Genomic DNA, 12,921 nt, shown 5'->3' with positions numbered 1-12,921 from the left:
CATCTCGGACCAAACCCATGCGCCGCATAACAAGGTCCAGAAAATCCCAATAAATAATAGAAAATATAAAAAATTAAAATTATAAGAAAAATTAAAATTTTTAAGGATACGGCCGCTCTCATTCCGTTCATCCCTGACAATGTTAACCAACCTCGGCACTTCAGCAAGAACTGCCAAAGATCTTGGATAGTTGGTGGAACGACGAGTAACGTTCCTATAGGTGTTGGACGGAAGAAGAATAAGCACTTGGCCTCCAAATACCGTCAGATAATAGTTTCTTCCAGCGGAGTACCGGTAATTTGTAACGGCATATTGCAATGGTGCATTTCCTGTGGTAGTTTTCATAGAATCTTTTTACTTTTTAATTATTACGTAATACTTTAATTAACGGATTAACATGGAGTTAACGATTAATTGATTAAAATCAAATGAATCGATAACGGAAATTATCAAAATCATTTTCTTAACTAATGACCAAAATCGGTTGGACCAAAAACATAAATAACCATTCATATAGTTTACTAAAAAATATACTTTACCATTTAGTTTTAAGTAAAATATATAAAATATCATTAAAGTATGTTTAAATAATTATTTGTCATTCTACTTTTAAAAATTATAAAATAGTTCTTATATTAATTAAATTATTGTATTTATCAAATTATTATAAAGTGATTATTAAATTTTTATCAAAATATTACAAAATATTCATTAGATTTATCAAACTTTTATACCTGTTATAATACCACAATAATTATTTTGTAATAGTTTAATAAATTCAATGATTATTTTATAATTATTAAAATTTTAGTGACAATATATTCATTTAACCGTATTTTAGAGATCTCTAGTGGAATTTACCCTTTTATTTTTTTTCAACTGCCAGACCCATATCTTATGCAAAGGGAATCGACAGTTGAGATTTCGTAAATCTGAGGGATAAAAGTGAACCACGATGCCAGGAAAAGATAAAGTATCTCTTTGCCAGGGCAATTTTTTATTGGGTAAACTATGAAAATATTCCCTTATGTTTACGGTCTTACCATTTTGGTCACTATTTTAAAAATTAAGGGAAATGGTCCCTAATTTTATCAATCCATTCGATTTTAGTCCCTCATTTGTTAACTCTCATTCAATTTTAATCCTTAAATCATATTAGGGGATTAAATAAAATGGAATTAAACAAAACAAGGTTAACAAAAATTAATAACGAAGGGACTTAAACCGGATAAACAGATGATATGAGTGATCATTTACCATTAATTTTTAAATTAGTGACTAAAGTCAATCACACTCTAAACAAAAGGGAATAATCGCATATTTTACCCTTTTATATTTTAAAAAATAAAGCATCTAAATACGTATGCAGAGTGGTCCCCACCTGCACTGTCACATGTCTCTGTGTGAGTTGAAATGGTCCCTCATAAAGTGACGTGTCTCACGTGGGTTGACTTTGAAACCAGGTGATCCCACCCCCACAGCAGAAGTTTGCGTAGTCGGCTCACGTTTATGACGTTTGGACTTTCTAGACATCTTCAATGGCTCACGTGTCATTACCAAATCTCCACGTGGGAGGATCCCGTGATTACTCTCCCTCTTAATCAGGAACCTTTTGACCTTATTTTTAACTGTTTTACTTTACTTGATCAAGGGCGGGAAGGCAGTGTTTTGAAAATTGGACAGTTCAATCGAGAATAGTTATCTAGTCCGATTTATTCTACACCGGTTGAACCGTTATTAGTAAATCGGACAAAATCGTTGAACCGTTTAAATCGGACCGGCTGAAAACTCGAAAAAAAAACGGAAAAAATCACCAATTTTGTTTTTTTTTTTTAAAAAAAATAAAATCAAACGACGTCGTTTATTAAACGAGCCAAGTCGAACTCGAGTATTACTGAGCTTGACTCGAACTTGAAAACTTTAAAAGTAAGCTCAACTTGACTCAAACTCACGAGCTAAAAATTATCAAGTTCAACTCGAACTCGAAATATAATATTGAAACTTGAACTCGAAAAGGCTTAAACTCAAAAAAAATTTAGAAGCTCGATTAAAGCCTAAAATTCGAGCTTGATTGAAGTGAAAGAATAATTCACTCAATGCTCACAGAAAGGCTCAATGATTTTGAATGTCAAATTACCTCTATTATTTATAGAAGTTAGTTGGGATGTTCTTCTATGTTTCTTAGCTATGTGAGATTGTTTTGTTTTCATATTTTTACTCTTTAGACTTTTGGGATGCTCTTCTATGTTTCTTAGTCATGTGAGATTGTTTTTAAAAAAAAATTAAATCAAACAATATCATTTTGTTATGATTTTTTTAGTCCCAAATTTATTTTTTATTTATAGTTATATAATTATATTTATGATTTAATATGTTTTACCTTAAATATTATGTTGTATTTAATTTGAATCATTTTGTTTCACTTGATTTTATGGTTTTTAACTTATATATGTTATGACTTGTTTTGAATATGAATTGTGATATAAAAAATTATTTTTTATTAAATATTTTTGGTATTTTTATTTAATTTTTTAAATAATTATGATGTCGTCCGATTCTTCCGACCGGTCTGACCAATTCAACAGTTTGAACCAGTAAATCGATAGCATGATCGGTTCGTTAACCGATCCGATTTTGAAAACCATGCCCGACACTCTAGTATTCTTTTAAAAAAATTTACGTGACTCTCAAATTTTGTTTACATTTAATGTGACTTTCAATATAAAAAAAAATTAATGTGACATTTTAATCAATAATTTTTATTGTTGATGGTTATAATATTTATATTATATTTTATATTGATGACATGATGGTTAATGATAATTGATGTGATGATCCATGATAACTGTTAACATAGTTGATGACATGATAAATAAATTAAATTATTTTTTAAAAAATTTAATGGTTAAATTGATTTTTTATGTTTAGGGACTTATTTTTTTAAAATAAAATATTTTTTGGTTTAAAATATGAAGTATTCAATGTATAATGAAATACCAAAATAAAAATCAAATTGCTAAATATTAAAAATACATATTATTATTTTTATGTTGAATTTAATTTAATCTTTATTTATATTAATCTAAATCTGTTCATCATGCACAAATTTTGTTTTATATATTAACTTTTAATTATCTTAAAATCAAAATGTCTTTCTAATTCTATTTCACTATTTTTTAAAATTAAAAATAAATATAACAGAATCTTATAAAAATAAAATTGATTTATGAATTATCATGAAATTATATTTATACAATTAAGAATAGTAATTTAATGAATATAAGAAGGGTCTCAGGTATCCTTTTGCCAAAAATAATAATAACTTACACGTCAGTTTTTGTTAAATACAACTCTATAAAGTAAATGAGGATATGAACTCTATGTACTTGAGGTTTTTTTGTCACTCCAATATTTTTTTAAAAATTTCAAGGAATAACAAATTCGTTTCTACAAAATAAAAATAAAATAAAGCTCACATTAAAATTGACATGTATGAATATAATAATATAATTATACTACTAAATCACAAATTAGAATTCACCTCTAAATTCAATGAATCATTTAACAATAACATTTTCAATTACTCTAGTACATGTATAATATATATTTTTTATTTTTTAGTAATTTAATTTATTTTTTAGTAATTTAATTCATTTTTAAATTTTAAAATTATTTGCTTTTTAAAAATAAATAAACCCCTGAACTTTGAATAAAAACCAATATGATAACCGAACTCAATAAAAATCCAATTTTCCAGACGAGGGTGTCGACTAAAAGTTGAAACCAAACATTAATTGAATAAAAAAGACAAATTTTTCTCTTCAAAAAATAAACTCAAATCGAATTTGAAATTTTCTCGACTCTAGTTTATGAAATTATAACTCGAAATCAATTTAAGTCGAGTTGAAAATATCAATTTTTTAATGGAGTCAAAATTTGGTTAATCCTATTGACATTATGATCAATTAGACTCCAATTACGAAAATAATAATAGACGAAAAATAACATTCCTAATTAAAAAAGTAAAAAGAAAGAAAGAAAGAAAAATACTAATTTTTAAATGTGTAGAGAGTAAAAAGAGTGAAAGCAGAGTTAGACGGATCTATAGTTTCACTTGAATTCAATTAATTTAATCTGCTTTAATATTTATTTTATTAATCTGATATATGTATAAGACAATAAATTTTAATAAGTTAATATTAAACGTTTATATCATTCATATTTATTGTGATTTAACAAAAGAATAACGATAATTTATTTATTACTAAAATAATTTAATTTGTACAATATAACTTAATATTTAAATAGATGCAAAATATTTTTGTGGGCTATAAAAACGCCTGTTAAACAACCAAAAGGATAATGGGGGCATCCTTACCGACAGGGTGACGCGTCGCCCATACACGTGGTTTACTCATAAAAAAAATGGTGGGACCCAGGTGACATGTACCAAAAACTAATACTTTATTTAGAAAAAACTCGAGCAAATTAAATTTTAAAGACTTAATAAAAAAATTACTTAATATATATATATTTTTTACTTAATATATATATATATATATATTTCATTTAGGTATTTAATTTTTTTTAGTAATATAAATATTTAATGTTATAAACATGATCGTTTTAGTTGTCTCAATTATAATGGTAGTTAAAAAATTTAGTTAAGTGATATATTATATATATTCAAAACTTTATTAATCTATTGACAACGTATAAATATTTTATAAATCTAGTTGTTCGAATCCAATAAAAAGAATAAACTTTCCTTTTATATTGGTCTTAAATAGTGTCATTCATGCAAAAATAAATGGTCATTTATGATACTTAAATATATATATATGGAGAGGTGATGTAAGGGTCGTGTTAGAAATATCAGATACATAATCAAAACTATACTTGAAGCCAGTTTTGGAGGAAGTTCAAACTTCAACATTCCAATGGGTCTTGGTTGGCTCAGTGAGCCCATTCGGTATTGAGCTAAGCCCAAACGTAGCCTCTTTTCAATTCCACAAAACATGATTGCAGATAGATAGGGAACCAACCAATCATCATCCACAAATAAATTTCTTATCCACGTGTCCATCACTCCATTCGCTACCACAACGCTAACCCATTCTTCCCCCAGTAAACTCGAATTTCATACAAAAATAAAGCAAGGATACTGTAAACACAAGGCAGCAGAGTATAGGATTTGTAGCGTTCAAGCGGCCGCTTACCAGCGATAGTTTAATTTCAAAGAAATGGCGGCATCATCTTCCATGGCGGCCACCGCCGTTTTGATCCCACGTGTTCCCACGGCCGTAAGAACCATCCGCTGTTCTGCCTTGCTGCCCCTCCCTCCTAGCGTTTCCGCTGCTCCATTTTCCTCGTCCGTAAAACTAATTCCAGGTACAGCTGTTGACAATAACGCCTGCTTCACTTGCGAAATTCGCATGCCTGCTCTTCCATTTGTTTGATTTTATTGATGAAAGGAAACGAAAGCTTAAATGTCAAGTAAATTAAGAGTTGAGTTTTATATTCCTAGCACCGTCCTTAACTGAGAATTTCCTTTTTGATCTTATTGAAATGAAATCATTGGCGCTGGGGGGGGGGTAGTGTAGGATTAGAAAACTTGGATAGTTCTTACTTGGTTTTTCTGTTTGAAAAACAGAATCCCGGAGGTTTCCTTTGCTCCAAACAAAAGCCACAGAGGAGAGCTCTGTTGATGCTGGGGAGCTTTTCTCTGACTTGAAAGAAAAGGTGAGAAAACTTGGGCTTACCACCATTAAACAAATCCAGTCCCATTAATCAATTTTTTGCTCTTTTAACCTGCTGGGGCAGAGTACTCACTAGATTTATTTTTTTGGTGGTTTACTAGTGGGATAAAGTTGAGAACAAGTCCACAGTTATTCTTTATGGTGGCGGGGCAATAGTTGCTGTTTGGCTCTCATCTATTCTTGTTGGTGCCATTAACTCAGTCCCTTTGGTAAGTTGACTCCTAACGTTACACTATCTAACTTGTTTCATACCCTTCACTTAAATTGCTAATCAAATCTGAAATCAATGTATTTCAGCTCCCGAAGATAATGGAATTGGTTGGACTTGGATATACAGGATGGTTTGTCTACAGATACCTTCTCTTCAAGGTAAGATCAACAAGTGCATGAAGGGAAAATGATACATATATTTTGAACCACCCTCTGAGAGTTACAAATGCTCAAATTTAGCTTATATTTCACAGTTGGTATTCAACTTGGACTAAATTACAATTAATTTCTTATTGGTTTTCAGACTATATAGAGTAAGAATTGTCATATATGTGGAAACTGAACTATTTGCTAACAACATGCTTATTTCTTCAGTCAAGCAGGAAAGAACTAGCTACCGATATTGAGGAACTGAAAAAGAAGATTGCTGGAACTGAATAGATTCAGAACATTGGCAATGGCATATGCTACCCTGTAAAAGAGAAATCCGTATTCTGTAATAGTAGGATTTCTTTGTATGAATTCTTGTCGCCTTTATATTTGCCCTGTTCCTGGAATAAAAGCTTCGTCAATTCTACGTGTATGACTACAATTTCCTGGTACAAAAAAATGCCATATTTAGTGCAGAGAAAGTAGCTCATTTCTTCCATTCAAATGTGCATTAAGTTGTGATATATTCCTTTTACCAACATATTCCTTTAGCAAGAAACTCAAGCATGAAAAATCTTCTGGATTATCATAGTTGCATTGCAACTATTTTCTATACATTTAAAGGTCCAACCTGAGGAACAAACTGATTTCATACATGAGACTGAAAAAACATTTTTTAAAAATTGCACATACCTGTATCGAACACATACTTATATCACGCCTTAATCCAGGACTGAACACATGAAATTGTCATCATCACCTTGGTTACAATCAAACGATTGTGTGATTAAAGGCCTTCCAATGACAGCAGCAATGCTTCTGTTTTGCAGTGATAATCAATGAACCGATATTCTTCGTATAAAAATCAAAATCTAACACGAAGATGACAATGAGGTGAAACAGGAGCATCAGCTAAACATCTAAATCAGGACTTCCAGGAATCTCAACCTGAAAAAATTGCTTGACACTATGATAAGAAAATATGAAAAACTACACTACTATAAAACTCAGAAATCAAAGCCGGAATCCAATCATATTGAAATCCCCAATGGATTAACTACTCAGAAGAAGATGATAACATGAAAGCAAATAGCCAAACGAAGATTTCATCATCAACAAGCTTTCCTCATAAATCAACATATACTCCATTGCAATATTAAAATCAACACAAAATCTGAATACATGTCAAATTTAAGGAGAAAACAATATATAAGATACAAAGGTAAACTCATGTGTTATAACGTAAAAATCCAGCATCCATAGTGCTTAATAAAGCATAAACATTTGCCAATAGCATCATCGCGTCTTAAAATAAATTCAAAAATGAAAATAAAAGGAACTTTAGATCTTATCAATGTCCTCGTCCTCGAACTCAATGTAATCATCACCGGCACCATCATCTTCCTCATCAATGCCGCCAGCAATCCCTTCATTCAACCTTGTATTCTCCGGTAGCTCTCCATAAGCCTTCAGAAGCCTAGCCTCGTCGGGCATGTATTTCAAGATGACGTCAGCCTTGTCGTCTTGATAATCCCTAAGACCGACGAGGATGATGTCGCCGGCGGCGATCCATACTTTCTTGTGCATTTTACCGCGGATGTGGCAGAGACGCTTGGTGCCGTCGATGCACATAGCTTCGCATCGGCCGTTGCCCAACATGCGGGTGACTTGGGCGTATTCTTGTCCATCTTCTTTGAAAATAAGCTCGCGTTTCTCGTCATCGGCCTCGTTCTTTCCCCTCTTTCGGTTCTTTCCTCCCTTTCCCTTGTTCTTCGGCATCTTTGGTTCTTCGCAACGATTGCAGGCCGCTCTTCCTGTGATAAATAAACCCTAGCTCGCTTTTCTAATTTTAATTTGAATACAGATTGTTTTGTTTTTGCTATTGTTTCTGGAAAAATAAAACTTGGAATGCCTAGATTTGTTTATATATATAATAGAGGAGTCACTCGCGTAATTTCCCAACTGAATTATTAAAAAAAATTATATCAATAAATTGCTTGCCGAACAAGTTAATCCCCCATATACCTAATAATATCATTAATTAAATAAGTAAAACGAATTTTAATTGCAATATAAGTTGAATAAAAAAATTAAAAGAAGAACTGGTAAAGTACAGAAATGGTCCTCTGACTATGGGATATTACTTTGTTGAGTCCTCCAACTATTACAAGTTACATAATAGTCCCCTAATTATAGGAAGTTGCTTTGTTGAGTCCATCAACTATTAAAAGTTACAAAATTGTCATTAGACTATTCTTTATGTTTCAAACAAGTATTTGTTTGTTAAAAAATTAACGATAGTCTAAGCTAGATGTTAACTTGCTAATTGAGATATGATAAACTATGATCTCATAGTCTCGAACGACTATCATATCTTAATCAGTATGTGAACATCCAACTCATATATTGTTAATTTTTTAACATAAAAGGACGAGTTTGAAAGATAATGAGTAGTTGAGTAACTATTGTGTAACTTTTAATAGTAGAAATACCTCCCTATAATTGAGGGACAATTTTGTAATTTTTAATGGTCGGAATACTCAACAAAACAATATCCTATAATTGAGAGACCATTTGTATACTTTATCCTAATTTTAAAAACAATTGATGGAAAATAAAAACACGAGTCTGAAAATATAGTATTTTAAATTTAATAATTAGTATAAATTAATAAAATATATAATTTTTTTTGATTTTATATTTACTATTTTCAAATAATGAAATCAATGTCATGTTAAATAGTGACATAATGGTAAAGAATTTTAAGTTGGTATTATAAGGAAACGATATTAATTTGATTCGATTACAAAAATCTATTTGATCAATCCAAATTCAAACTCTACCGAATCTAATTAAATATTAAGTATTAACAACACGAAGTTATTCAACTTAAACTTGAATTAGTTTTAACTTGAATATGATCTAAACCTAAAATGATTTAGAACCGAGATGATATGTAATTTTTTATTTGTCAACACCAGTAGGAGTGAATATTTAATCAAATCGAGTAAATTTTTTTGAGTTGATGTGTCTTATTTTATGATTCAAATTTTATTTTAATTTTTTTAGTTAAATCAAATCTATAAAATTTAAATCTATTTGTTTGAGTTTCTTTTTAAGTTTAATTATAACTCTTTATATAATATTATGATATATATTTATTTCACTTTAAACAACTTTCTCTAATCATATAAGATATACACATATATTTCTTCATATTTTTTATATGTGTGAGTAAGACTTATAATGTTATTTAATAAAACAAATAACATTTAGAATCATGAAATATATTTATAATGTTATTTTCAAAAAATAGATTATCAAGGACAAAATATTAATGGAAATATAAAGGAATCAAAGAAATTAATGAAAAAATTATTAAAAAAATCAATCAGAAGATCAAATTTAATAAAATTAAATTAAATTACAAAAACAATAATTTTTTTTTGTTAATAATAAGAGTTAAAGTTACATAGGTATTCTGTAGACTTAGAGAAACATGCGGTTTAAATATGATCAAAATGGACTTAAAAGGAAGGGGTAATTGAAGAAATAAAAAAAATGTATAAAGTTAAGGAACTAAATTGAAAAAAGAAAAAGTTGATTTTCAAAAAAAAAATTGAAGCTACATAAGTATTCTACAATGATTTAAGAGTGTGTGGTCCAAATCCAGTCAAAAATATATTTATAACGAAGGAGAATTTGAAGAAATAAAAAATAAAAGATTAAATTATAAAACAATCATTTTTTTAAATTGGTAAATTCAAACTTAAATAAAAAATAAAAATTAAATTTAAATTAACTTGACTCAAATAATTTAAAATTAAAACAAATATTTTTTAAGTAAAATCAAATTTTCTCATTTTTCTATTAAGCTAAAGATAATTACTAGATAGTATATGTTCTAAGTACACTCAATCACCCTTGCAATCATTGTTGCTCGAACCCATAACCTCTAAAAATAACAATGATTCATCTAACAACTAAGATAAATTGATTCATGCCAAATATTCTCATTCTAAATACTAAATATTAGGAAATACCACAACTGAATGTCATTTTCTTCTTAGCATTGGTTCAGTCAGCAAATACTTTTGACAATGGACCATTCGTTTGTCACGTGATAAGAAATTAATTAGAATATAATATAATTAATGCATACACTAAAGTCAAGATTATTATATACATATATTAGAAATTGAATTATTCATAAAACTATTTAAAATATAGGAGTAATAATTATATTACTTTTTAATGTATGATCGAAATTATTTTTATTATTATTTTGGAAAATCATATTCTATCAAAATGTTATATACATCAAATTCATATATTAATTTTAATTATATTTTCTATGTGCAAAATAAACTTGCATGTATAATTCGTTCAATGTTCAACTATTAAATTAAATTAATTCAATAATCAGTTTAATTCATGTGTCAGTTAAACACAATATTAATTGTGTTTGTATTTTATTTGTTTTAACCCAGGGTGTGGCTCTGTATGTTATTGTAATGTTAATAGTAATATTAAAACAAGGAGTAACATCTTGCAATGCGTTATTGCCATTTAAGTTTCAAAAAGTCGCGATTCAACATGATTTTTATGTGATCAACTTTTTATATATTATGTCATTTTATCCTTAATATTTAGATCAGACACAAATCATAAAATAATCACTCTTGTATATTTCATCTCATGTTTCTTAATATTTCATATAGAATAAGCCCGATGATCATAAATTAAGAAAAAGAAAATGCCATGAACTAAATTGAGGATGCAAAATCAAAACACAATGAGATTATACATAGATAGCAAAAAAAGAAAAACCATTGAGAAGACGGAGCTCCCTTCACTCCAATACCAAAAAGGATCAAGGTAAGCACGTCTCCAAGTTCATGCAAACCCTCGGCTGCGAACTCTTTGTTAAGCATCCATGGGCACTCATGAACTTGCAGCCGTACCCCTACCCTTCACTTCCTTTCAGTTTTGGAGTTCAGAGAGCCCCGTTTTAACCCACTATTTATACTAAATGCTGTGTTTTCTTTTGTTGCAGACACAAAGTGGTCAAGTTGCAGACTAAATGGATGATTGGGGTCCTTTTATAGACCTAACCAGGAAGATGATTAAGCAATCTGGGCCGTCCAATTACTAATTTAGCATCAATTAGTTGAATCTTTTCAAGTATCCAATACCCATAGTTAATATATACTTTAGCAGCTGGTTGCTTTCCATAGTGGTCCACTACATACAAACGTGAATTTTAAACACATTATCGGTCCAAGCAATTTAATTAAGCATCAACAATGTCATTAATTAAAACGAAAGTGTTTCAGATTCTTCTTTATAATTATATATGCATAGAAGTAGCACTACCAATCTACCATTATAGATGATCAATTTCTGAACCGCTTTTACTTTGTTTAATGCCCTATCAAACTACATATTTTTTAGAATAAATAAAAATCAATCAGAGAACCCATAGAATTACGTTAGTTGATAAAATGTATTATTATTATTCTCCTTAGAGATTTTAAGTTTAAACAATTATATTTACAAAATGTATATTTAATATCATAAAATAAAAAAATCTAAATAAATATTATTTTGTAATCGACACAAAATTTTAAAAACCCTAACCATCCCGACTTAACTAATTGGGTACGTCTAAATGCGATCATTCGTGTCGACCATCCAAATGAAATATATTTCATGGCCAAAAAGAAAATGAAGTACAAATCAGATATCGTTTAATAGATGCCGCATTTAATGAAATATCAAATAATTTAGTATACAACTTTCACAAATGTCGGCAATCACTCGAGAGCATGAAATAATTGTAGTAAACAAATAAAGCATCTTCATAGAAGGGTAAATATATTTTAGCATATGAACTTTAAAATATACATACATGATCACTTATATTTGAATAAGTTTTTTTTAATTTATGTTTTAAAACTAATGTTATTGATTTATGACAAATAGATGTGACGATTTAATCGACTGATCTGACATTATTTTTAGCACGTAAGACGACTTCCACAGTGATCGATTTTCTAAGGGTGTTCAAACAATTAATTCGATCATCGATTGAACCGGATTACCCAAAACTTATTAAACGAACCAATTTATTTTAAAAATAATTAACTGAACCGAACAAAGTTTAATAGGTTAATTTGAATTTAATAGAAATATTTTTTATTTGGGTTAAATTTTGATTAAGTCTTAAAAGTTTAATAGGTCTACTCTAGTTAAAAAATAGTTGAATCATAATTCTTAAAGGTTTTGAGCTTAATATGTATATGTAACATATATAGTATATTATATCGAACCCAAGCTTAATGTTCGCCTAGACAATCGAGCCCTAAAATCATATCGAACTCATGGAAAGGTAATTCCATTAGATTGATAGAAAATCTTATCTATTAAATCTTTAGAGGACACCGCATACACACACGGTTAACCAATACACTATCTCCTTAAGATCAAATTATATAATTTGTAAGTAACAAGAACTAAATATGTAATTATATCGATTTTTTTAACTATCACGTCACTCTCTCCATTAAAGGTTAACTTAATCATAATTTAAATAGTTAAGTGATTTAGTTGATAAAATTAAAAGATCGATGGTTAGATTAAAATCCACTTCTAAGTAAGTAGTCATGGGTGTAGTTTATATATTTTTTAAATTGAGGGACGAAAACACAATCTTACTAATAGTACAGTGACGGTAAATGTAGTTTACTCCAAATTTAAAGTCCAAATTTCACATATTTACCATATCTTGCGATTTTTGAAA

At 29.0% G+C, this 12,921-nt stretch overlaps 2 protein-coding genes across 3 annotated transcripts; one reads left to right on the top strand and one right to left on the bottom strand.

Moving 5' to 3' along the window:
* The first annotated feature begins 5,170 nt into the window (after window positions 1-5,170).
* On the top strand, window positions 5,171-6,618 carry LOC120161311 (protein CURVATURE THYLAKOID 1A, chloroplastic-like). 2 transcript variants are annotated; one of them, XM_039171589.1, is made up of 6 exons: window positions 5,171-5,391; window positions 5,654-5,742; window positions 5,861-5,968; window positions 6,057-6,128; window positions 6,345-6,453; window positions 6,499-6,618. In XM_039171589.1, exons 1-5 carry the CDS (start codon window positions 5,244-5,246, stop codon window positions 6,408-6,410), a joined length of 483 nt encoding a protein of 160 aa, XP_039027520.1. In that variant the 5' UTR covers window positions 5,171-5,243; the 3' UTR covers window positions 6,411-6,453; window positions 6,499-6,618. The 2 variants fall into 2 exon arrangements, with proteins under 2 accessions (XP_039027520.1, XP_039027519.1); XM_039171588.1 differs by having other exon boundaries at window positions 5,172-5,391; window positions 6,345-6,544.
* Window positions 6,619-6,653: 35 nt separating this feature from the next.
* Window positions 6,654-7,995, bottom strand: LOC120161312 (eukaryotic translation initiation factor 1A). The gene is made up of 2 exons (XM_039171590.1): window positions 7,348-7,995; window positions 6,654-6,665 (listed from the first exon to the last, which is right to left on the bottom strand). Exon 1 carries the CDS (start codon window positions 7,896-7,898, stop codon window positions 7,461-7,463), a length of 438 nt encoding a protein of 145 aa, XP_039027521.1. The 5' UTR covers window positions 7,899-7,995; the 3' UTR covers window positions 6,654-6,665; window positions 7,348-7,460.
* Between the last annotated feature and the right edge of the window lie 4,926 nt (window positions 7,996-12,921).

This window comes from Hibiscus syriacus, unplaced genomic scaffold (genome assembly GCF_006381635.1).
Source record: "Hibiscus syriacus cultivar Baekdansim isolate YM2019G1 unplaced genomic scaffold, ASM638163v2 tig00111398_pilon, whole genome shotgun sequence".
Taxonomy (NCBI): Eukaryota; Viridiplantae; Streptophyta; class Magnoliopsida; order Malvales; family Malvaceae; genus Hibiscus; species Hibiscus syriacus.
The sequence above is the reverse complement of the archived record's forward strand: the minus strand, read 5'-3'. Positions and strand labels throughout refer to the sequence as shown.